The 27,496-nt window shown below is 38.0% G+C and overlaps 3 protein-coding genes across 3 annotated transcripts; 1 reads left to right on the forward strand and 2 right to left on the reverse strand.

Moving 5' to 3' along the window:
- Positions 1-1,020: 1,020 nt before the first annotated feature.
- Positions 1,021-1,752, reverse strand: LOC139152301 (sulfotransferase 1C2A-like). Its single transcript, XM_070725444.1, has one exon. It carries the CDS (start codon positions 1,750-1,752, stop codon positions 1,021-1,023), a length of 732 nt encoding a protein of 243 aa, XP_070581545.1.
- Positions 1,753-7,665: 5,913 nt separating this feature from the next.
- On the reverse strand, positions 7,666-8,601 carry LOC139152302 (sulfotransferase 1 family member D1-like). Its single transcript, XM_070725445.1, has one exon. It carries the CDS (start codon positions 8,599-8,601, stop codon positions 7,666-7,668), a length of 936 nt encoding a protein of 311 aa, XP_070581546.1.
- Positions 8,602-20,096: 11,495 nt separating this feature from the next.
- On the forward strand, positions 20,097-24,784 carry LOC139151585 (cytochrome P450 1A1-like). The gene has a single exon (XM_070724487.1). The coding sequence runs from the start codon at positions 20,254-20,256 to the stop codon at positions 21,754-21,756; it is 1,503 nt and encodes a 500-aa protein (XP_070580588.1). The 5' UTR covers positions 20,097-20,253; the 3' UTR covers positions 21,757-24,784.
- Positions 24,785-27,496: the final 2,712 nt, after the last annotated feature.

Here is a 27,496-nt window from a genome sequence, read left to right on the forward strand (position 1 = left end):
AAATTGCTTTGTACATTAAGAATATGATATATCATTATCAAACGTCATTAATCATTTTCACGTCAGCCAATTCCCAATTTGCATATTTAATGAACTTTCCTAATTAGGGATATATATCTAAATTGACTTGATCAAAATTGATGAAACTTGCAATGCATATTGAAGATACTATGATATAACATTATTGACAGTCATTAAGCATTTTTACTTCAGCGAATTCTACTTTGCAGATTTTAAGGACCTTCCCTAATTAAGGATATATATCTGAATTGACTTGACCTATGTACGTCATACTATGATACAACATTATTGAAAGTCATTAAACATTCTTACTTCGCCACAACATTATTTAAAGTTATTAAGCATTTTCACTAAAGTCAATTCTTAATTTGCATATTTAATGAACATTCCTAATTAGGAATATATACCGGGATTTACCTTATCAAAGTTGGCGAAACATGCTATGACACATTGAGAGTCATTTCGCATTTTCATGTCAGTTTGGCATATAGGGCTATAGCTTGAAGGACTTGAACAGAGGCAATTACACTCGATATATAAAGTGCTGATACAATCACAGCAGTCAAAGAAATTTTGTATTTTTATTTCAGCTAATTACATATATTTGTACTTAGTGACCTTTAGAATTAAAATGTGGTAAATGTTGTTCATGATATTGTTCATAACACTTTCAATGAAGTTGTAAACATGTTGCAAAAGTTTAAGTTAACACACAACTGCAATATATAATGAAACACGTGAGTATTTTCAGTTCATCTCTGGTATCTTCATAGAACTCTGTTGGTACCATTTCTCAATACGTTATTCATGGTTCTCCATGCAGGGTCTTTTGTGAAAAGTGATACATGTATTTCTTGTCTTTCTAAATGTACATAATTTGGCCACGGTTCCCGGATCCCTACCCCTGTAACGGTAACCACAATTTGGCTGGTACTTAATATAATACTCATTGGTTGGCTGAGAGGGAATCTTTTTAGAAATGATAAACAGAAGGGCTGTTTAGAGTGGTTCATACTGAAATTTTATTCCATTCTCTTGTAATTTTTTCTCGATTTCTTCATCAAATCGTTCGCTTTGAGCGACAAGAAACTGGTTTTTCCAGTCTCCAATGACGCCTTTGCGAAGGTATTTGGACTCGTCATCTAAATACACCTTGTCCATGATAAAATACTTGTGAACGCATTTCTTCATTTCGTCTGCCGAACAAGCCGACGCAATCTTGTTTACGACATCGTCGGACAGTTGGATTGCGAGGAATTGTCCTATTTTACGAATTACCCGTGGCAGGTCTGTTTTCATTTCCTCGTAGGTGACTTGAAGTACATTGTCCTCCGGACCAAGCTTTTTCCACTGTATGACATGTTGTAACCACGGTCCATACACCATTCTCCCGCTCAAGAATGTGTCGACCATTTTCTCCCAGTCGCTCGCGTAAAAAGCACCGTAAATTGATTGATAGAAGTGGTACGTTGATGCTGCCACGTCCTTGGGATTCCTTGAAATGTGAATGATCTTCACGCTTTTCGTTTTCGCCTGCTCCAGTGGAAATATCGGGGGTGCTAGATGTGTCCTCATCAAGCGAGGTGACACAATTTCGAGTTGACCTTCTTGCAGTTGGCGGGTCAATTGACCCCGTAGATCCGTCCTTCCACTGCGAGTATCGATCAGAAACCAATCTAACATGAGAGCCTCGCTCCTGTCGCCCGAGTGCATGATGCCGAAATCGGCCATATTCTGTATCAAGTAGCACAACCAAGTTGTCCCCGACTTTGGAAATCCGCAGACCACGACGTCGCCATTCCGCCACTGGAACTTACTCAAAGCATCGTTCTCAAGCTTTTGTTTATCAAAAAAAGGAGAAAAGTTAAAGCCTTTATGTTCAAAATACTGAACTGTCGACCCACTTGTATCTCGAGCCATGGCCATGATGTATCATCCTTAAATGAACCCATGACCCGGATTGACCTGCACTGCTTGTGAACAGAGATGGCGCTCTAACAATGCATAAAACACCCCGTCCACCCCGCCCCTGCTATACAATCCTAATGATGCAAGACTTTGTCAAAAAGTTAGAAGTATCACGGAAACGGGTGGACTAAAGTTAAAAATCTTTGCATTTATTTTCAAATTTAAAATATGCTTCCCAAGACATCCATCAAACAACAATACATAAACTACACTTGGTGCCAAGGTGAATATTAGACGAGAAGAAATATCTCCAAAAGTTAATGGTCGACAAAGCTTATATTTCAATAAACGAAACTTTTTGTATGTATTTGCTGATGAGGGGCATAACAATTACAATTTGTGTTTATATGATCCATTATAGCCACCTGGTCGCACTTTGTTTTCAATTTTCATAAGTTTTGAACCAGTACCAAGACATGCCCAGACAACTCAGTCATTTGCTATGATTGTACGGTACCTTGGGCAATGTGAGCTGTGTATATTCATACATACTTATGCAGGTTTGGTTAACTGAGTTGAATATTGTGTGTTTCAGCGCGCTGTGGGGAAATATCAAGAAACTACAGTTGATACTAGTACGTCGAATAGAAATAGTTCGAAATAATCAACATTTGCCGCCTTTGTCCCCTATTACAAGGCCGACTTTTGTTTTTCTCTTGCAAAATTCAATGGCATTCATACATTTTAGATTTTTTCAATCTAAAAGTGATGAAAGATTATAAAATGGTTTGAGAATTTGCGTAATTGTTATCAACATTAGCCATTGCCTGACATAACAATGTTATTTATTCCTCCAGCCCCCTCACCATATTTTGTGAACGCAGCCTTACTGACCTATATTTGGGGAGGGGGTTGATGAAAAGTGACCCAAGTCTGGGGACATGTTGCATGAAAAAGTGACCCGTTCAGGCTGCACCTGGTGGTACACTTCCCTATTGGAGTAACCCCCAACTCCTCGGGCCCTTGTCACCGTACTGTTCCTGCAATTACTATGTAGTTAGTAGAGATGTTAAAGTGCGTGTGATCGCTTCAAAGTCACAGGTATTGCTCGGTATTTATGACGCATACAAGAAACCTTCACTGATTCGTCGGTAACTTGACACTACTTGACAAAAGAATACATTTGAGGGCGCGTCAGTCTTTGTAAGTGATCTTGATTATGAACTAATGTTATTATAAAGGTTATGTGTCGACTCCTCTACGTACACTTGGTCTGAAAATCAAAACAACACAAATGTTACTTTTGGCTTTTGTTCGTGCGTTGCCAGTAAAATTAATCATATACCGAAATTCAACCCTAGACAAAAATGTCGTCCGTGTATCTACATATATAACCATGCTGTACTTTATGTGGAGGCTGGTGATTTGTTAGACTGCTCGTAATCAACAAAAAGTAAACTGAGTTCTCAAATTGTAACAGTAACAAATGTGATGTCCTAAAACACCGGCTTTGTCTCTTTATCCCATGAACCTAAGACGATTTCCGTAAACACCTTTACGAAGGCTTTGGTCACAATGGGAGATCCCTCCCCCCTCCCCTTTGACATTTGCTAAAATTTCCTCGAGGAAACTGCAAACCATGCTCTACATAGGGATGGACCATTAGATCTTAGGAGGAGGTGGTCAAAAACAAAAAAATTCAAAGCAAAAAGTTAGGGGAAAAAATCTTCAGACTAGTTTGCAAATAAAAAAAAAATAAAATCAGAACGCAAAACAAGCCATAAATCTGACATTTTACTAAGAAAAAAAAATAGCACATCACAAATTAACTCACTTGGAATTTTTTTTTCAAAATTTACAATTGTTAAAATATTTCCCAAAATCTGATGGTCCATACCTTACACGGTCAAGAATAAAATCAGAAGTGACACCGACATAGCAAAGTCTTGGATAAGAGAAGCAAATATCCAGACTCTATCGATGTTTGAAAATAGTGATGAAAATGATTTTACTAGTTTTGACCTTTCAAAGACACACACACACAATCACACATACACACATTGTCAAACTCTTCGTATCGGCTTACTAGTTGTATTGCTATATGATATTACAACTTTTGCAGTGGAAGCCTACTGTGAAACAACTGTAGTCCTGTAGTAAAATTTGAAACAACTTCACAAACCAATTACGCTAGTGAGATGACATTTAGATCAATTTCATTGTTCATTCTCAGCTGGCTTTCACTGTATTATTACATTATCCATCTCATGTCAAACAATATGCAAATTGTATGTACATTTAATTAAAAAAAATGCACACCCAATTCACGGTGTATCCCAAGTACTGTATAAGCTTATGGCCTTGCTGTCCAATATCCCCACTTTACTAATACTGTCATATGTATTATGTAAATATTAACTTTTATTTCATGACAAAGTTACGTGTCCTATACTTGTTTTGTTTTGTTGACACGTCCTACTTTTGAGCAGATTATGACAATATTCCCTACTGGTCACTTAAAATAAATGAAATACAACTTGGCGCCTGACCAAGTGGCGAATTATATAGCTTCAACGTGATATTTTTAATCACCAAAAATGCACTGGCTATTTATAGCTACGTGTTCATACACGTGAGCTTATGTCGAAGCGATGTCTGTCTGTTTGTCTGTTTGCCCTGATATTTCAAAAACGGCTTATCAGATCAGGATCTGCGGGGCCAAAGTGAGGGCCAGCACAATCAAAGTGCGAGCGAATGTGAGGGCTTGAAGTGAGGGCTCTCACAATCGAAGTGCGAGCAAATGTGAGGGCTTGAAGTGAGGGCTCTCACAATCGAAGTGCGAGCGTATTTGACTTATTTTAGAGATAGAAAAATGACAATATATCTTTCCTTCTCATTGATGCAATTATTTTCCTTTGTGTCACAGGTTTTCTGTAGAAAGATGCTTTTTTATGAACAAAATAACAGTTAAAACAGGCATTTTTTGTCATTATTAGCTGTGCTTTTATGGTTTCAATGTTACAAGAGAAGGTCCTCTCAGACACTTTACACATCAGATTTGGCTAAAAAAGCTCTCTATGGCTCCTCAGGAGATTTAATTGGATGGTTGGCAAGTCTTAACACCCATTACCGTTTTTGATTCACTGCTTTTTCCTCTTTGATATTAATAATTGACATCCATTTCTGTACAACAGTTCAGGACATCTGGTTAAGCTTAGAAAGTGTGAAATACATTCACAGCTCATTCAAAATACAGCTCATTCAAAATGTACTGTATTCAAACTTTAAGATTGACACTTTGAAATTCCTATCTTACAACTGACATGTCAACGATTTCATTAAAACATAGAATGACTATTTAAAATATAAATATATGTAAAATGTAAAATATAATATATATATATATATATATATATATATATATATATATATATATATATATATATATATATATATATATATATATATATATTTATGTCCACCTTTGTTTTACCTATGTCGGTGCCGGGGGGGGGGGTCACCCTGTTTTTGAAATTTGGAATAGAGGGGTCACCCTGTTTTCAAAATTTGGAATAGGGGGGGGGGTAAGCCACTTTTTGACGTCGGCAAAAAATAATCCATCCCCCCCCCCAAGGCCGAAGAACCTGACCAGTCCCTTATACACAATATCATACACAAAACGCAAACCCAAATATGAACGATGTGTGGAGTTGCTTTCCCTTTACTACCAGTTGCTTTCCCCTTACTACCTACAACTCATCGTAAAATGGCATCGTTTTTCTAGCTCTGCCACTACGACGGTTGTTGTCAGACACGGACTTGAACTGAGCTCGCAACCGTTTGATTTTGTTGTGGCATTGTTCCGCTGTCCTCTCGAGTCCCTTCTCCCTGGCCTTGGCAGCGACGACTTCATACACTTGCCGATCCCTCGACGTGCCGTCCATCATACGGATGACGTTTTCGTCTCTCCAGATTGACATTAGTAGCCTGATCTCTTCCTGTGACCAATTGTTGCCGCGATCGCGAGAGCTTCTTACTTGAACACCGTCCATTGTGGTAATGACCGCAAGCCCGAAGACAGGATATAGTTTGGCGTTTAGTTCGGTGTTCTGGTCACACGTGTAAATAGGCCATTGTTTAGTACGGAGCACCGAACCTGGACCAGCCCTCCGACACCGAATTAATTTAGTTCTTTGTTAGTTCGGTGTTGTCTGTTCACACGTCCAACTGACACAGGTTTAAATTTATTCCGGTGTCAACTCCGGACTTAACTCACACGTGTAAACCCCCCTATAGATTCAGTTTGCAAATGATAAATCTGATTAGTTTTTGGTGGGTGTAGCTTACATACTTTTTGCTCATTTGCATAATTAATGATTTTAGAAAAAAAACACATACGTTGAGAACGCCTGCACACAATTTTATGAGATTTGATACAAATGTGATCACATAACGATATATGAGCCATGAAAGTTATTAAGGGGGGACATGAAAGATAATACCTAATTTGCATATTCAATGGACTTTCCTTATTAGGAATATATATATCTGAATTGACTTTATCAAGATTCACGAAACTTGCTATGTATATTGAAGATACTATGATATACCATTATTGAAAGTCATTGCATTTTTCACTTCTACCAATTCCTAATTTGCACATTTAATGAAATTTCCTAATTAGGGATATATATCTGAATTTGACTTGACCAAAGTTGATGAAACTTGCTATGTACATTAAGAATACTATGATATATCATTATCAAACGTCATTAAACGTTTACATGTCGGCCAATTCCCAATTTGCATATTTAATAAACTTTCCTAATTAAGGATATATCTGAATTGACTCGACCAAGGTCAATGAAACTTGCTATGTACATCGAACAATGAATATAGAATTATTGAAAGTCATTAAACATTCTTACTTACGCCAATCCGTAATTTGGATATTTAATGAACTTTCCTAATTAAGGATATTTACCTTGTTTGACTTCACCAAAGTTGACAATACTTGCTATGGATATGGAAGATACTTCGATACAACATTATTGACAGTCATTAAGCATTTTTACTTCAGCCAATTCTAATTTGCATATTTAATGAACTTTCCTAATTAGGGATATATATCTGAATTTGAATTGACCACAGTTGATGAAACTTGCTATGTACATTAAGGATACTATGATATATCATTATTAAATGTCAATAAACATTTTCGCGTCAGCAAATTCCTACTTTGCATATTAAATGAACTTACCTAATTAGGGATATATATCTGCATTGACTCGATCAAAATTGATGAAACTTCCTATATGAGGTGGTGATACAATCACAGTGGTCAAAGAAATTTATATTTTGATTTCAGCTAATCTGTGGTAAATGTTGTTCATAATGTTGTTCATAACACTTTCAATGAAGTTGTAAATATGAGGCAAAAATTTAAATTAACGCACAACTGCAATATATAATGAAACACGTGAGCATTTTCAGTTCATATCTGGTATCTTCATACAGCTATGTAGGTAGCATTTCTCAATACTTCATTCAACAGGGTTCTCCTTGCAGGGTCTTTTGTGAAAGATGATATTTCTTGCCTTTCTATGTGTACATAATTTGGCCACGGTTCCCGGATCCCTACCTCTACGGTAACCACAATTCGGCTGACACTATTAATACACTATTCATTGGTAGGCTGAGAGGAAATCTTTAGAAGTGACAAACGGAAGCCGCTGTTCAGAGTGGTTCATACTGAAATTTTATTCCATTCTCTTGTAAGTTTCTCTCGATCTCTTCATCAAATCGTTCGCTTTGAGCGACAAGAAACTGGTTTTTCCAGTCTCCAATGACGCCTTTGCGAATGAATTTGGACTCATCATCCAAAACCCCCTTGTCCATGATAAAGTATTTGTGAACGCATTTCTTCATTTCGTCTGCCGAACAAGCCAACGCAATCTTGTTTACGACATCGTTGGATAGTTGGATTGAGAGGAATTGTCCTATTTTATGGATGACCAGTGGCAGGTCTGTTTTCATTTCCTCGTAGGTGACTTGAAGTACATTGTCCTTTGGACCAAGCTTTTTCCACTGTACGACATGTTGCAACCACGGTCCGTATAACATTCTCCCGCTCAAGAATGTGTCGACTGTTTTCTCCCAGCTGCTAGCGTAAAAACCACCGAAAAGTGATTGATAGAAGTGATACGATGATGCCGCTACGTCCTTGGGATTCCTTGATATGTGAATGACCTTTACGCTTTTTGTTTTCGCCTGCTCCAATGGAAATATCGGGAGCGCTAGATGTGTCTTTATCAAGCGAGGTGACACAATTTCGAGTTGACCTTCTTGGAGTTGGCGGGTCACTTGGCCCCGTAGGTCTGTCCTTATGTGGGTATCCATCAGAAACCAATCTAATATCAGAGCTTCGCTCCTGCCACCTGAGTAAATGATGCCGAAATCGGCCATATTCCGCAGCAAGTAGCACAACCAAGTTGTCCCCGACTTTGGAAATCCTGAAACCACGACGTCACCATTTCGCCACTGGAAAGTACTTAAAGCATCGTTCTCCACTTTCTGTTTATCAAAATGGGGCGAAAAGTTAAAGCCTTTATGTTCAAAATACTGAACTGTCGACCATCTTGCATCTCGAGCTTGTTCACTGTGTTCGGCCATGATGACATTGGCATGTTCTTAAATGAACCCATGACCCGGATTGACCTGCACTGCTTGTGAACACTGGTGGCGCTCTAACAATGACTGTAACACCCCGTCCCTGCTATACAATCCTAATGATGCAAGACTTTGTCAAAAAGTTAGAAGTATCACGGAAACGGGTGGACTAAAGTTAAAAATCTTTGCATTTATTTTCAAATTTAAAATATGCTTCCCAAGACATCCATCAAACAACAATACATAAACTACACTTGGTGCCAAGGTGAATATTAGACGAGAAGAAATATCTCCAAAAGTTAATGGTCGACAAAGCTTATATTTCAATAAACGAAACTTTTTGTATGTATTTGCTGATGAGGGGCATAACAATTAACAATTTGTGGGTCAACAGTTTCTCATTTTCCTAAAAACAAGTGTTGATATGATCCATTATAGCCACCTGGTCGCACTTTTTTCAATTTTCATCAGTCATGAGCCAATACCAAGACATGCCAACTCAGTTATTTGCTATGATTGTACGGTACCTTGGGCAATGTGACCTGTGTATATTCATACATACTTATGCAGGTTTGGTTAACTGAGTTGAATATTGTGTGTTTCAGCACGCTGTGAGGAAATATCAAGAAACTACAGTTGATACGTCGAATAGAAATAGTTCGAAATAATCAACATTTGCAGCCTTTGTCCCCTATTACAAGGCCGACATTTGTTTTTCTCATGCAAAATTCAATGGCATTCGTACATTTTAGATTTTTTCAAACTAAAAGTGATGAAAGATTATCAAATGCTTTGAGAATTTGTGTAATTGTTATCAACATTATCCATTAGCTGACATAACAATGTTACTCATTTTTCAAACTATTGAGCCTGAAAAAGTAACAGGAATCCCCAGTGAATTCCTCCGCCTCCCGCACCATATTTTGTGAACGCAGCCATACTGACCTATATTTGGGAAGGGGGTTATAATGAAAATTGACTCATGTCGAGGGATCGATATTTTGCATGATAAAGTGACCCATTCAGGCGGCACCTGGGGGTACACTTCCCTATTGGAGTAATTCCCAACTCCTCGGGCCCTTTTCACCCGTAGAATAGACGTTTGAGGGCACGTCAGTCTTTGTAAGTGATCTTGATTATAGAAAAATGTTATTGTAAAGTCATGTGCCAACTCTTCTATGTACACTCGGTCTGAAAATCAAAGGAACACAAATGTTACTTTTGGCTTTTGTTCGTGGCCAGTAAAATTAATCATATACCTAAATTCAACCGTAAACCAAAATTGTGCATCATGCATGGCGAGTATCTACATAACCTTGTTGTACTTTATATGTGGAGGCTGGTGATTTGTTAGACTGCTCGTAAATACTTCGGCATTTCTCATGGTTACCAGAAATCGTGTCGGTTAGGTCTGTCAGTGGGGTTCAAGGCATGTAATATTGACAGATTAATTTGACAGCAACAAGGTAAAGTTATCAAATTGTAAGAGTAACAAAAGTGATGACAGACAACACCGGCTTTGTCTCTTTATCCCATGAACCTCAGACGATTTCCGTAAACAACCTTTGTAAAGGCTATGGTCACAATGGGAGACCCCCTCCACTTGACATTTGCTAAAAATTTCCTCGAGAAAACTGCAAACCATGGTCTACTTAGGGATAAACCATTATGTCAAAAACAGAAAAAAATTTTAGACTAGTTTGCAAATAAAAAAAAATAAAATCAGAACGCAACATAATGATAAATGTTACAGTTTATTTAGAAAAAATTAACAAAAATTGACAATTGTAAAAGAAATATTTCACAATCTGATTGTGACTACTCACCTGTCAAAATCTAATGGTCCATCCCTTACACGGACAAGAATAAAAATCAGTAGTGACACCGACAAAGCAAAGTCTTGGATAAAAGAAGCAAATTTCCAAACTCTATCGATATTTGAAAATAGTGATGAAAATGGTTTTACTAGTTTTGTGAACACACACACACACACACACACACACGCACACACACACACACACACACACACCCCCATAACTTAGGGACCGTCTCAGATTGTCGCATAAGTTCAAAAAGCGACATTCGTTCGTTTATGGGGAGAAGGGGTTTGACCTCCGTTCAATTGGTGAACTTCACTTTTGCACTTTTATTTTGTGATCACATGTTCTTCAGTGGCTATGGTAAAATACTACATTGAACTTTCAGACAGGCATCGACATTTCGCGTTTTTGAAATTTCGTTTAGGGGGGTGGTTTGATCTAAACGAAAGAATTTCGTTTCTTGAACTTATGCGACAATCTGAGACGGTTCGCGATATCCAGTGTTTGACATTTCCAGGTGCCTGTATTGACTGTACTTTTGAGTAAGCATCGCCTCCCCCCCCCCCCGAGGCAGTCGTATCCATTGTAAACATTGTCTCTTTTAGCAAGATAGGTTTCACTAGAGCCCAGGGACTCACAAAACTTTTTACACGTAAACTTCATTTATTACGCCATTGCCTTTGTCATTTTCAATATCTTCCTTGGACCTGGTAACTTTCTTAGTTACCTTGAATGATAACGATTATTGGACCTGATTTGATGTCTATTATTACGCTACAGAATATTTTAAGTATAGGGGTAAGAGTTTAGTTCAGTCTGCGTGCAGGTCTGGTATGCCTATTGCGCCTCGAATTACATATGATCATGGAGGCAACAAACAGACCTGCACGCAAAGTTAGGTCAAGAGGGCGAAGGGGTCATAAGATAATGCTGATAGAATGGCACCGACGTGACAGGAATTGGATTTCTTGTTATGTCTATGGGTACAGCATAAACGTGGGTTAGAGGGTGAGATGGCCCAGTTTGATTATTTCGTTACGAATGATGCAACAGGATGTAGGATTTTTGTTAGGCGCTTGTTTTTGGCGATCTTTCACAGACATTCCACAACACTAGCGATACAAGGGAGTATATATCACATTACACATTATACATTATGTATTAAATATTTCACATTTCCAGCTGTCTGCACTAAATATACATTTCTTTAAACAAACGTGGCCTAAACAACCCCCTAAAGGGACGGACCATTAGATCTTGGGAGGGGGGTGGTCAAAAACAGAAAAAAAAAATTTTCAGAGCAGAAAGTTAGGAAAAAAAAAATCTTCAAACTAGTTTGCAAAATAAAAAAAAAATAAATAAGAAGACAAAGGCGTAAAAAAAAATCTGCAAAAGTCTTTAAAATTTTGAATTTTTTTTAGATTTTACCGACAGTAAGCAACTTTCTGTATTTTTAAAACATCCTCCTGGCACATTTTTAATTTTAATTTATACATTTCGAGTGACTGTATCCCTTATACTGGAAGTTGTGATTATCTTATCTTTTCAGGACTTTTGTATTCTGATCACTTGAAAATTATGAAATTATAGAGCCTGTTTTCTACTTGTTTCCTGCGTACAAACCAAGCAGGTACACTAGGTAAAACATTGAAACTATGGTATGGTTGTCAAGACAGAAAGTTGTATTTGCCTTTTAAGATCAAGGTAAACAGATGCAGGCCACATCAGTTTCATTTTTTTCACAGCATTTTATTACAATGATGAATGCAAGAATGGGTGAACAAGTAGAAACACGTCAATAATGATAAAACAACATATCAAGTCATTATGCATTATTTTGCTTTTAAAAAGGCATTTTCAATTCTTTTTTCTCAAAAAACAGCCTCAAATAACACAACAGCAACACATGTTTTAACATTCAACAATACACTACGTAGAATGCCATCTATCCAACAAATCCCAACACAAAAACACATAAAAGGGTTGAACTTTGAAAGTTTCTCGATAGCAAATACTGAATAAATCTGCATGGTTAATCGTTTTTGTGTAGCAAATTTCAAAGAAATTGGACAAGCCCTTTCAGAGAATACAGATTTTTTGACCATGAATGGCATAAATTGCCCAAAAAGACAAATATTGAAATTTCAACACATCTATACACATCCAATCAATTTGGACATGCTGCTACAGAGAAATAGATGTTTTGATCAAAAAAGGGCAACAATTGCTCTAAAAACACAAATATGCAAATTTCACTATATTATTTAGCTTATTTTAGCTTCTCAGCTTGTCAAAATCAATTGTAAATCATGAGATATGCATGATGTTTGGTGGGGTGAATGTAGGCATTTCACCACGCAGTAGAAAGGGAAGCCAAGAAACCAAAATAGTCAATTTTCAAAACTATACGAAGCTACTGAGGAGCAAGAAGACCATGTTTCAGAGGAAGATGTGTAATCCGGAAAAAAATGCTCCCAAAGTGCCACAAATAACACCATTTTTATCTCTATTTTTCAAAAGCTCCAACAGCAGGAGGGGGGACACCCCCCTCCTGACCTCCTCCCGCAAAAATACTCCCCAAGTGCCACCAAATAACACCATTTTAATCTCTAGTTTTCAAAAGCTCCAACGGCAGGAGGGGGACACCCCCTCCTGACCACCCCCCACAAAATACTCCCCAAGTGCCACCAAATAACACCATTTTAATCTCTATTTTTCAAAAGCTCCAACAGCAGGAGGGGGACACCCCCTCCTGACCACCCCCCGCAAAAATACTCCCCAAGTGCCACCAAATAACACCATTTTAATCTCTATTTTTCAAAAGCTCCAACGGCAGGAGGGGGACACCCCCTCCTGACCACCCCCCCCGCAAAAATACTCCCTAAGTGCCACCAAATAACACCATTTTAATCTCTATTTTTCAAAAGCTCCAACAGCAGCAGGGGACACCCCCCTCCTGACCTCCCCCCGCAAAAATACTCCCCAAGTGCCACCAAATAACACCATTTTAATCTCTATTTTTCAAAAGCTCCAATGGCAGGAGGGGACACCCCCTCCTGACCACCCCCCCCCCCCGCAAAAATACTCCCTAAGTGCCACAAATAACACCATTTTAATCTCTATTTTTCAAAAGCTCCAACGGCAGGGGGGGGACACCCCCTCCTGACCACCCCCCCCCCCACAAAAATACTCCCTAAGTGCCACCAAATAACACCATTTTAATCTCTATTTTTCAAAAGCTCCAACGGCAGGAGGGGGACACCCCCTCCTCACCTCCCCCCCGCAAAAATACTCCCCAAGTGCCACCAAATAACACATTTTAATCTCTATTTTCAAAAGCTCCAACAGCAGCAGGGGGACACCCCCTCCTGACCTCTTCCCAGTGACCGCTTGCGTGGCCGCTTGTGGTGCTTGGCACCACATGTTTGCCCTCTTTATCTTCAGACAGCGACGAACGAAAAAAAAATTATAAATCTGAAAATTTACTCTGAAAAAAAAAATTTGCACAGCTAATCTCAATTGGAAAAAAAAAATTTCAGAAATTTACAATAGTAAAAAAAAAATTTTCACAATTTCATTGTGACCACCCCCCCCTCCCAAGGTCTAATGGTCCATCCCTAAAGGGTTACACACCCTCGAAGGGTTGTAATTTACTGTAAACATCATATTTTAAATATCACAACTTTCACAGCTGAACTGATTATATGAAAGAGTCTATTCTACTATAAGTGTGCCGTATTTTTCAAGAGCTGTATCAACCTGCGCGGGGGGGGGGGGTGTACAAGTCATGTTAATAAATATTCTAGCGAGTAAAACCATGACGTCTTTTGGGGCATTGAAGAGGTCAGTAGAACTCTGTGTGGCAACATTTAGTTAGATTTTTAGGCCTATCAAATAGATAATTTTATCAACTTAAAGCTTGGGTCGTATATCCACTGGTAGATCAACACAAAGTGCAGATCTAGACAGAAGCTGAAGTTATTTATGATATAATCTCTGGGTAGACAAACTTTAATACAGTGTATGTACAGGCCAATCGGTTTTTAAGGAGACGCACAGATAAGCAATGAGCGGAATGAATGGATGCTGTCACTCAGAAGTTTGTTACAGACGGAAATGTAGCTTCAGTCTCTGTTTAGATCTCATCAACTCGACGTTTCTTTATATCTACGATGTTTTCAACGCAACTTGTGTGGGCTGCTAAAAAGTAAACGTAACATATATGCGACTGTCCAGTTGGGATGATATTTCCTGTATTTTACCAGCAAAGTCAAATTTAGACCAGGTTATTCACATATATATTAAGATTAGAGAAAATTAGCGTCGTTTTATGCTTGAGAATATTTTAATTTCTTGATCCTTTTGAAATTCGGTGAGCAGGTTCCATACAATGCTGACAATTTATTTTGTACTGGACTATAATAGTTTGACAATATGCCCCAATGGATTCTTTGAAAAACTACTGAACATTTAATATGAGATCACAATCGATGTCCCAATGCAAGAGGGCCTTACCTCTTACACAGGAGAAACGCCCGTCTTGCACTGGGCCATCGAGATGTGCTCGCAGCAGCTGTGTTGAAAACACGAGTACAGCGTCATTGACAGTTCTTTGTGCTGTGTTGATTTTACCGCCCGTACACGCTACGATTTTACCCTGTTTGATTTGAAAGGCTTAAAATGGATGGTTACTACCTCGAAGAACCCGACCGCAAAGAATCGTCTCCCGAAGCAATGGACGATGACATTCTCATTAGAATTGTATGCACACGATGTACGGGCAGCGGATTTTTCCTCATTCCCATCTGTTCACTTCATGCATACTTTTGACCCCTGGAAACCTTTTGACAAAATAGTTACGGTTATATTGTTGAAAATTTATAATTTCGATACAGGTTCTGGTTAGATCCAAAAATATAGCCTCTTGACAGTACTCACGACATTTAAAGAACAATTATATTGTTTGTGCTTTCTACTTTGAAGAGTTCAGGGTACACATTGTACCTGCACCGATTTGGAAAGTGTCTCGTCAACTGGGTTATGAACAACATCAGCTGCCCTAGCTTTGAACATATTTTTAGCATTCGTCTCCCCCTCTCTCTCTCTCTCTCTCTCTCTCTCTCTCTCTCTCTCTCTCGTTCAATGATAATTATGTTCACTTGTCCATCTGTCATGATAGAGAACCGAAAATCTACGAAGCACTTTAAATAAAATTCTTTGTTTTCCGTCCGCGTGCTGATAGGTTACCAGAGAAAGAAAACAAACACAGTGTTAACACTATTACAAATGAAAATATTATATTACCCAACAGAAAACCAAATAAAAATTGAGCTTATGTAAATACATTTGTGTCTTTTGTCTGTGTTTGTTTTTTTTCCAGGCTGGCTGGTAGGTTTTTCAAAAATCAAAGGACGACAAAGGAAGCATTTTCTTGAAATGGCCTGATGAACGAAGTCATGCAGCAAAGGCACTACTGCAAGTCCTTCCTCATGCTGACTTAAATCATGTTTCAACAGTGACTCCCGCCATACTTTCTCGATGGAGGGGATTAGTTTCACTTTTATATTTGTGATGAAGTTGTTGTATGTCGGACGGAGCCGATCAAGGATTTTTTTGTTTCATCGATTTAGACTCTACAGTCTCTGTGCATAGCGACATTAGCCTTCGCGCTCAATGCTACTTGTACATATTTCAGTGGACAAACCACTGCTGTAATATTTTTCCCAACCGCCTACAGACCTCATACGCACCATTCGTGTCTCTGGGCTAGACTTGTAAGTAGTATCGACCAGAATACAATCTAAAACGGAGGCTTCGCGCCTTTCATCTTGGTGACCTATACAGAAACTGCGCACAATCTTCGGCAATTGGGGAGCCTTCAGTAATTACAGGGGTTGGATTGGCCGAGGGAATTCCGCGCACACCTGTACTATAAAATGTGACCCTTCACCCCTATCACTCTGTCTAAAATGTGACCCTCTCCCTTGTCTGACATTCTAAAACTTGACCCTCCCTCAACCACTGCAGTATTCTCCCGAGAAATAACTGAAACAGCATCAGCTAATTTACATAACAATTGGTTTAATTGTTATGTTAGTTAGGAGCAAATTACAGAGGGGAGGGCTGGTGTTTTTGGAGGAACAGTCACAATTTATCACGCAAGCATTATTGAAGAGATGTGGTATTTCATACATTTGAGGGAGGGTCACCATATTTTGTGCAACAATAAGAAGGAATGATGTGGCTGATACAGTGCTTCATCCAAAAATGTCAAAGCATAATACATTGAGTCTATCATGCAAATTATTGACAATTTTCCGCCACAAAACATACTATATCTGTATATTTTATGTGCTTGATTATATATTCAAATGTACTTTGCTTGAAGTGGGAAGTAACATGTGCGTTTGTGTACAAGAAATTGATTTTGGAATTTCATCTAAAATGTTGGTTCACTATACAAGAAGTCTACGATGAAACTATGAATAATTTTTTTCCAATTCAAAACTAGGTAAATCTGTGCATTTATGTACACGTCATTATTGGTATTAATGTTCATGATTAGACTAGAGTGATTTCAAGTCCATGGTTGTGCAAGAAATTTGATTTTGGAATTTCACCGAAATGTAGATTTATTATACAAGGCAGGCTATGATGAAACTATGAATAATTTTTTCCAATACAAAAATAGGTAAATCTGTGCATTCTTGTACGTTTGCTTATTGATATTAATGTACTTGATTAGACCAGAGTGGTTATAAGTCCATGGTTGTGCAGGAAATGCGAGTTTGGAATTTCACTGAAATGTTGATCACCTATAGGCAGTCTATGATGAAACTATGAATAATTTTTTTCCGATACAAAACCAGGTAAGTCTTTGCAGTTTGTATGCTTGATTATTGATATTAATGTTCTTGATTGGATTAGAGTTGTTATAAGTCCATGGTTGTGAAGAAATTTTATTTTGGAATTTCACTGCAATGTTGATTCACTGTACATGGTAGTCTATGAGAGAACTATGCACAATTTTTTCCAATATCAAACTGACAATATCTTTGCATTTATATACATTTGATGATTGATATACACTTTTCCACCGGTTGCATATGTTTTTGTCTCTTGTCTTTCATCAGTTTTAACTGTTCAAGGTGTTTAAAGCAGGATACCACTGCATCTTCTTTGCTTGTGAAACTTCTGGATAATGTGTAAGTATTTGAAAGAACCGGTGTATTTCGTTGGTGATTTCCTATTCAGGAACATTCAAAAGTAACCGTCCCCCAAAAAGTGACCCTCCCCCTTGAACAGTTTTCTAAAAAGTGACTCTCCCCAATTCCCCTGTAATTGGCCCACCCCCTGTAATTACTGAATGCTCCCTCAGTATGGCCAAGTTGTTGCTTTTGGATATTCACAGACAGCAATATCGCTCTCCCCACGCCATTGGAACTTGTCCAAAAGCACTGCTTCCCATCTGCTGGCTATCAAAGAGGGGTCAAAAGTTAAATCTGTACAGGCGGCTGACCTCCTGATCTCCTTCAGGCGGTCGCGTGACGAGGGCATGTACGCCGACCTAGCACCAGTATTACAGTTGCGTACTGGCCGAGTTAATCTGTTTATAAGCCGATGCTGGCAGAGTATTAAGTAACCCAATTTACCTAAATGAATACTGGTCGACTTTTTGCACTAATTGACTTGTTTGTAGAACTTAATAACCGACGAATAAGATCAGGTCAAAATTTAGCATTGTCTGAGAAAGACTCCGCTCTCAATTTACTGACCTTATGCCAACACAGTGACTTTGCGGTTTTTCAACGAAACGTTCCACAGATCCAAAGACATGGCTGCGTTCGGGTAAAATGTCGAGGAAGAACTTGGGATTGGGGAGATTCAGGTGGAAATGAATTCCCGCATTTTCTGACAAAATACCTATTCTCAATTGTAAATACCCTGTCTACAAGGTTTGGAATTCTCAAGTGAAGATAAATTAATGCGTGAGTAATGTCGATGGCCTAACATGTATTGAACTGGAAGGACAATCTTCATACATGATGTATGAGGTAAAATATATTGCTGATGATGGAACCCTTCAAGTGGCCAGCTGCTCAATGAAATGATACAATAATAACTCAAGTTCCAAGTTCAATTTCCTGAATAAATTCTAATATCGTGGCTTCCATTGATTCCCGTATTGTCCCCAGAAATTACGACTACACTGTAGAGATATAGAAATTGCTCGAACTTTCCATGCATATATTTGAAATGGTATTTTTAAATTGTAGATTTTATAGCATGCTTGGCGTGGATATTAAGGCCGACTAATAAACATGTCGACCCGAAAGTGCAATGTATCGGTAACCCAGTCTTTCGGCAGTAAATCTGGAACTCCTCAACCAAAATTAAATGGATCGCGAACACCACTCATTCTTTACGGTGTCCCTTTTTTCAGTTCAAACTACAACTCTGTTACAGATACTGCTGTATTGCAGTGTTCGCAATACTCATCAGAACAAAGCATTTTGCATCTTACCATTGAATCATCAATATCTCGCCAGAATTTCATCAAAGTGGGTACAGATCTCATTTAACCATGTGATCAAGACTGAGATAACTACGTACGATATGCTTATCATCTAGATTTTGCGTCTTCTGCTTGTAGTTTATGCATTGCATTATGGTCGGCAAGGTAAACCTTCACGTTAGCTTATATCGATAATCTTTCATCTTCAAAGACTCAAATTAGAGACAAAACGGCACTCCAAGCTGTCTGTGTAATGCCAATACCCTTTGCATTAATAATTTTTCTAGGAAGTTACATCAAAGTTTGATCCAGGACAGAACTGGAAAATTAGCATATCTCTCAGTCAAGTAACTATGCATATCATCAGCAGTAATCAAAGCAATCAGACCTTGATTTGCTATGAACACAAATACACCTGACGATGAACGTTTTCCGAAAAACTTTCAAGTCATCGATTATATAAAATTCTGGTCATGGGCACGGGGACAAATCATTATTAACTTTGACCCACATGTACGGACTACAGCCATAATTTTCTCTTCAGAGGTTTTAGTTTTTGGTTTTGGTTTGGTTTTTTTTTGCAGTTCGTGGTTCATTTCTTGAGTTTTCTGTCTCGTCAGTCACGTACACCACAGACAGGCTTACAAGGAGAACAAGCTGTTTGTTGATAGCCCATAAACAAGAGTTACAGCTGCTATCAGGCTAAGTAATCGGGTAATGAGGGACAAAGATAACGCCTGTACTTTATTTTTATCTGGCGGGGGGGGGGGCGACTGCAAAAGTTAAATAATAACATCGTTTGGTATTGGTGATATCGATCGTAAAAGGCAAAACTCAGAAACAAGGCACGACGGGAGGCGTTGTGATATATCTATAATGTATGTAATTCTGTGCTGAGTTGGTCGAGTGGATGATTTTGGGGTGTTGCTTTTTCTTTGTCTGCCTGTCTGCTTGTTTCTTTGTTGTTTGTTTGTTCTAATTTTTCATTGCGTTGGTTTATCGTAAATGTTTCCTCGCTAGTTACAACTTCTATTACCGTAGAATAACATAAATGGTAGACCAAATGAGTATATCTGTCCAGTAACTCCACCCCTTTTAGTTTTGCGTATTTTGAATGAAACCTGCCACATTCCTGAACCCTCGGACCATAAATAAAGGCGTGCCCCTCACAACTGTTGTTTTCCGTCGCCCTCTTCAGATCACAACTTTGAGCAGCTTACGTTGGTCAGACGTCAGTGAAATCCTGTGATCAACGGTTTGGCAAGTCTCGGTCGGGCTTCAAAGAATCTCAGTACGTAACGTACGTGTACAGCCAGAAAGATGTTAACATACTGGTTTATCGTCATTTTGACAATTCTCATCGGAGCGTCTCTGCTGAAACTTGAATGGGGTAAAGGCGGCGTAACACTCGGTACAATGCCAGGGCCTCGAGGATGGCCAGTCGTCGGGTCTCTCCTCTCCCTTGGCGAGCTACCACACGAAACTTTCACTCAAATGGCGAAGACCTACGGCAATGTCTTCAAGGTACGTTTAGGAAGTCGATTTGTAGTCGTGGTACATAGCATGAGAGCCGTACGTGACGCCCTGTTGAAGCAGGCCGTGACCTTTGCAGGGAGACCAAATTTCTTCAGTATGCAGAGAATGAATGTATATGGATCCAACTTTACAGTACAATCATACAGCGAGAGATGGAACGAACAGCGCAAAATGATCGATTCGGCTTTGAAAAATTTTATCGATGACAGACCAAAAGTCATGCAGGAAAAGATTATCAGTGAAGGGGAAGAGTTGGTTAGAATTCTAACAAAAGATGGCAAAGGTACCACAATAGATCCACACGACGATTTACATCTGTCGGTTGGCAATATCTTATCTTTCGCTCTGTTTAACAAGAACTACAGCCACGATAATGAGAAACTGAAGGACCTATTCAGCACTAACCGCAAAATTACTGAATATTTAACAAGCAGTGGAAATATGGATGATTTTCTGCCGGTATTCAGACACTTTCCAAATCAACAACGGGACGGATTTGACAGGGAAATGAAGCGTGAACTTGACTTTGTCGCCGAGCAAATAAACGAACATCGCAAGAAATTAAAAGATGGCACTCCAGAAGACATAATTGATTTCATGCTTGACTTGCGCAAGCATGGCAGAGAAATAGAGGCGGACATTGTTAAGAATGACGAAAACATTGCAGCTATGTTAGTAACCCTGTTTGGCGCAGGGTTTGACACCGTGGGCAAAACTCTGTACGTGTTCTTCTTATACATGATCTCGTATCCGGAAATTCAGGAGAAGGCGCAACAAGAGATTGACGCTGTAATCGGAAGGGATCGTCCTCCTGCCTTCACTGATCGACAAAACCTCCCGTATGTAGATTCCTTAATCTACGAACTACTGAGACATGCAACATTGGCGCCTCTGTCTGTGCCACGTGCTACGGTAAAAGACACCAAGTTATACGACTTCGATATTCCAAAGGACACCCCGGTATACCCAAATCTGCACTCGGCGAATTTTGACGAAACAGAATGGGAAGATCCTGACCAATTCAAACCAGAACGATTTCTCTCACAAGACGGACAGTCTCTGAACAAAGTGAAAGCTGCAAAGTTGGCGTCATTTTCTTTTGGCAAGAGACGATGTCCTGGTGAACAGTTGGCTCAGAAGGAACTCTTCTTGTTCATCACGTTGTTTCTACAGCGGTTTACCATTGGCAAGTGTCCGGGTGATAATCCGAAACTGAAGTGGAATCATGGTCTTACTCTGCATCCAGACAGATTCAGAATCTTGACCACACCGAGAGATCCGCTGTGAACACTTTATTTTTTGCTTTGGTTTTTTTGCTTTGTAGACCGTGAGACAGTCAGTCATGTTGAAGGAATGAAGAAAATTGTTACATTTCCACATTCCATGAAATTTCGAATCACTTTAGCTTTCACACTTTCCCATGCTTGTTAGTGTCAGATAGGATATACATATATATATATATATATATATATATATATATATATATATATATATATATATATATATATATAAAAATCGATTAGTGTCTGATAGCCCAGCGTTATCATCGTTATTAACTTTGCTTAAACTGTTGATGGCCGCTTTCCTTCTTCTTTTATGGTTGGATTTTAGTACTCAAATTACATTCCTTTCTCTTCATACGGTTGGTTGAATCATCAGTTACCAGATTCTCTTTTTGTTTTGTTAAATTTTCACTTTCGCCGCAAGTGTTGTCTGAAAAAATTGCATACTAAATGCCTTTGCTTAATTTTCTACAAGTATCTCCGATGATTGAATGGGAAAAGGAAGATGTGAAAGGAAAAATGAAAAACTATGCAGGATGTTTTTGGTTAAATCTGCAAGTAGTGAAGGAAGGGAAAGTATAAGCTCAATGTCCAGCTACTATCTCCTTTTCGATATAGTACGACCTTACTTTGACCTCATGCGACTGATTTTTCCTGACCTTATATACATAACCTACGCCAGTTCGCCTCGGTGCAAGTTTATGTGACCTTTCGCAATTTTAGTGACCATTTTAATCAAGTTTCGATGCAGCATATGTATTGAGTTTTTGGAACGAACTTTTTTCCATACCTTTTCAATCAGCTTGTCGACTCCGGGTTTTTTACCTTTTTTGTTTGTTTGTTTGCTTGTTTGTTCAACGCTTTATTAGAAAATATTGGGATTGTTAATATAAGGCAAGTTTACAGCATTTTCCAACAGAATAATCTTACACCTTTTATATCTAAGACAGTGTTATAATTGTTGGAATTTGGCAGTCCTTGAAATTGGGAAATCAACAGTTCGAAATCCGATAATGACTATACACGAACGACTTAATTCCACCGTTGCGTGAACCATTTTTTTATCAAGGAAGTTTAATAACTTTACAAAAAATTCATACTATTAAACCTTAATATTACGATACATTTTAGATGCAAAACCCACGAATTCAACAATTTGAACACTAGCTGTGTCATCATTCATTCTGCCAATAACTTTTTTCTTTTGTAATCATAGTATGGAGAATCTGTTGAGTGTTCAAAGTTATCAAACATATTTTTATCCTTCTAAAATTCATGTACACCGTTAAATTGGTTATTAATATGTATCTATGTGTCGTTCATTTATGTGGTTCTTTAACAAAGAGCTAAAAGTGGAATTGACACATCCAAGTTTAGCCACGGTCTAAAGTACCCTGACCTACTACATGTACTGTCCTGTTCATAGTTGGGAGTTATTGAAGTTAATGAATGTTTTGAAACATCTTCCGACTCACATGTGTCTGCTCACTTGATTATTTTGATAATTATTATTCGTCAGTGACAAAGTCAATATATGTTTATTTTTCCGTAGGCTTAGAGAAACTTTTCTTCGAAACTTTTAAAATGTTCCGGACGTTTCGTTGTATTAAAGTAATAGACTTTTTCAACCTAAGAATGTATGATTGTTTTTGTAACCTGTAATCCTAGTGATGTATGTAGTTTTAGATGGCTAGTGTACAACATATTGTTCTTTATCCTCACTAATAAGGAACTAGCTTTTAGGAATAAGCTGAAACATTGAATTTCTGAATATTTTAACAAGGATCAAATAATCATTTTCGATTTTAAATATTTTCTTGGGCTACGTAGATAAAGTAATACTTTAAGACATTTTAAATCAATCTCAATTATTGCACATCTTTTTCATTCCTCTGTCTATTTTTCTAGCTTTTAATTTAGTAGACTCCAGCCGTTTGGACCCTCCAGGAGACATACATTAGGATATGGTATAACTATATATAGTATTTGCATCCAGGTAATGTATCTTTTGATGATTTATGAGGGATCACATAGCTCATTTGCTCATTATTTGCTATACCATATGTGTTTGTTATATATCAAAATCCCGCGAGTATTCTGTATTCAATGAATTGACACATATCTATATCAGTCAATAGTTGATAATAGAATTCATCCTAGAAAGATAAAACAAAAATGTGAAATCGGCACGTCGGTCTAACTTGCTATCCTTGTGACGTTCTCACAAAATTGATGAGCTACACTCGTTATTGACCAGATATCATTTTTTGTATCTATATTGTAATATTCTCCCTATTCTTTTTATTTTAAATGCCTACCAAATACTTTTAGCATATTAGTTATCTTTAGCAGTTATATTTTCATTGTTCGTAATGCTATACAAATCAATTTGTGTTAGTGATTCGGTTTTTCCAAATCTCGAAGAGCCGTCTATACTGGCATAGAAGCTTTTCTTGTTATGAGTGAAATCTTGCAATTAATAGAGCTTTTGTATAGTTGAAGAGTTCATCTGATATGTTATTTTTCGCGTCGTTCTGAAGGTTTTTATTTCAATTTTCTGATTGTACCTGACGTCTTCTAACATTTTCCTCCGAAATCTGTTTCCTACAGTAAGACCACTGGAATGTCTCTGCAGGGTTGCTGTGTCTATCATAGATAAAACAAAACACATTTACCGATAACCACCGATCAGTATGATTCTGATGTATTTTGATGTTATGATTATGTCATGTTATTGATGTTATATTTTTCATTATTTGATTTCACAGTATTATCCTTTGCCACTAACACTTAAAAATTACCATAGATAACAAGTGGCACAATCAATTGTTCGTGGAGATCATTGAAATTCAGTGTCTTCTGGCAGGCGTGTTAACATTTTGAACTTGATTTGTTGTATCACAAATATCATTGTGTTAGTTAAGTACTTTTACTAGTGGTGTGTGACATTGTAAGCAGTGCGTGCAGAAATATTTTCTTTCTTTATGGCTTCTTTGGTTATACACAAATCTATTAAAATATTAAGGCAATAATGACGCGTCTCATTTTGTTATATCCAATACGAGTGTCGGGTTCCTCGATTGTTTCAAAATAATTTAAAATATTTGTGAGGATCCAGAAAAAAATCGCTGGGTTTAAAAAAAACGAAGGGGGTCATCCAAGATAAAAAAGGCCTAGGGGTCAATAAAAAGGGACAGGGTACTGTGGTAGATAGAGAAAAAATCGCCGGAGTTAAAAAGCGGGGAGTACATCCAGAAAAAATCTGGGGTATTGAAAAAACGAAGGTTGGGGACGTCCAGAGAAAAATCGCTTGGGTAAAAAACAGGAGGGTACTATTGTAGTGGTAGATCCAAATTAAAGAAAATCGCTTGTGTCATTTCAAAAAACTAGCGAGTGGGATTTAGCGCTGGTGTAAATAAAAATGGGTTGTTAGATTATTTAAAATGTGACCCTCCCCCTTGTCCGACATTCTAAAACTTGACCCTCCCCCCACCTACTGCGGAATTCTCCCCGGGAATAACTAAAACACTATCAGCTAATTTACATAACAGTTGGTTCAATTGTTATGTTAGGGACAAATTACAGAGGGGAGGGCTGGTGTTTTTGGCGGGACAATCGCAATTTATCACGCGAGAATTTTTGAAGAGATATGGTATTTCATACAGTTTAGGGAGGGTCACCATATTTTGTGCAACTATAAGAAGGCAAGATGAAGCTGATTTAGTGCTTCATCCAAAAACATGAAATCATAATACATGGAGTCTATCAGGCAAATTATTGACAATATAATCCCACAAAACATGCTATATCTGTATTTTATATATGTTTGATAATGTATTTAAATGTACCTTGCTTGAATAGGGAAGTAAAATGAACATTTGTGTACAAGAAATTGATTTCTGAATTTCATCTAAAAAGTTGGTTCACTATCCATGGTGTTTATGATGAAATTATGAATAGTTTTTTCCAATACAAAAATAGGTAAATCTTTGCATTTGTGTACTCTTGATTATTGATATTAATTTTCTTGATTAGACTAGAGTGGTTACAAGTCTATGGTTGTGTAAGAAATATGATTTTGGAATTTCACCAAATGTCATTCAATACACTATGCATTGGGGTTTATGATGAAACTATGAATAATTTTTTTTCAGTACAAAATTAGATAAATCTGTGCATTTATGCATGCCTGATTATTCACATTATTGTTCTTGATAACACTAGAGTGGTTACAAGTCTATGGTTGTGCAAGAAATTTGATTTAAGAATTTCACCAAAATGTATATACACTATGCATTGGGGTCTATGATGAAACTATGAATAATTTTTTTCAGTATGAAATTAGATAAATCTGTGCATTTATGCATGCTTGATTATTAAGATTATTGTTCTTGATTAGACTAGAGTGGTTACAAGTCTATGGTTGTGTAAGAAATTTGATTTTGGAATCTCACCAAATGTCAATTCACTATGCATGGCGGTCTATAAGTGTGTGCCTATTCTGTTGGTGATTTCCTATTCAGGAAATATCAAACGGACAATCAAAGTTTTGGCCATAATATCAGCTTCTGTCAAAAGTGACCCTCCCCCCAAGATAGGTTTATAAAAAGTGACCCTCCCCCTTGAACTGTTTTCTAAAAAGTGACCCTCCCCCCAATTCCCCCGGCCCACCCCCACCTGTAGTTACTGAAGGCTCCCTTACATAAGCTTTCAATACGGGAAGCATCAGCGTTAAGAAACCTGTACGAGCATCCCTAGTCGTCTGATCCCGGTAATCTATGACTATCAATCACTGATACATCGCATACAACTCATGCCTTGAGTTTTCTGTTTGCTGTTTGTTTGCCAGTGTCTCCTCCACCATTTGCAGAGCCAAGTTTTGTTGTTCGGATCTTCGCATTCATAGGATAATCTCAACTATGCAGTACAATCGTTTGTACCGCATAGAGGGAAGAGAGCTGGCATTCGCAAGAATTGTTATTCTAACGATGTATGCACTACCCTGGTAAAACCCTGTCACAGCACTCCTGTGGAGACCAACCGTGAATGCATAACAAGTGTGATGAATGTTTATCAACGTCAACGCTGCCTGCGCGGGATAAATCCATCAAATGTCATTACTGTACGTAGAGAATCCACAACGTCGAAATCACGGAATGTTAAGTTTATTCTTTGGAACGTCCGCTCTGCAGATTATAAGTTACAATCTGTTTCTGACTCCCTACTACATGAACGAACTGACGTCTTTGCGTTAACTGAAATATGGTTCAAAGATTCTGATGATAGTATTGTATCGAGGTTTTCATCATTTGAACAATTATTGGCTCTCACCGTCTGACCACGCCTCTCTTCATTTTTCAGTTGCGTTTACGCGACCTCATCCGCTGAGAATTACCAGCTCTTCTCGAAACCTCGCAAATACAGATGTAAGTGATCTTCAACAGAAAATCAAATCATCGATGCAATCGATCTCGTCTGACATTTGCTGCCACCCGACTGATCATGTTAATGCTTGTAACAGTACTTTAACCTCAGTTATCGATGAAATTGTTCTTGTCGTGAACAGACAATTCTTAGGTAAAGTGCGGGCTCCGTGGTTCACAGTAGAATCGATTAAGTCACGTCAAAATCTGCGCCAACGGAGAGACGATGGAGAAAATCCGGACTTGTGGTTGATGAACAAATCTTCAAATCAGCTAGAAGTGAATATACTAGTACAGTTAAACTTCGTAATTTTTTTTTTA

The sequence above is a fragment of the Ptychodera flava genome, chromosome 15 (genome assembly GCF_041260155.1).
Source record: "Ptychodera flava strain L36383 chromosome 15, AS_Pfla_20210202, whole genome shotgun sequence".
Lineage (NCBI taxonomy): Eukaryota > Metazoa > Hemichordata > Enteropneusta > Ptychoderidae > Ptychodera > Ptychodera flava.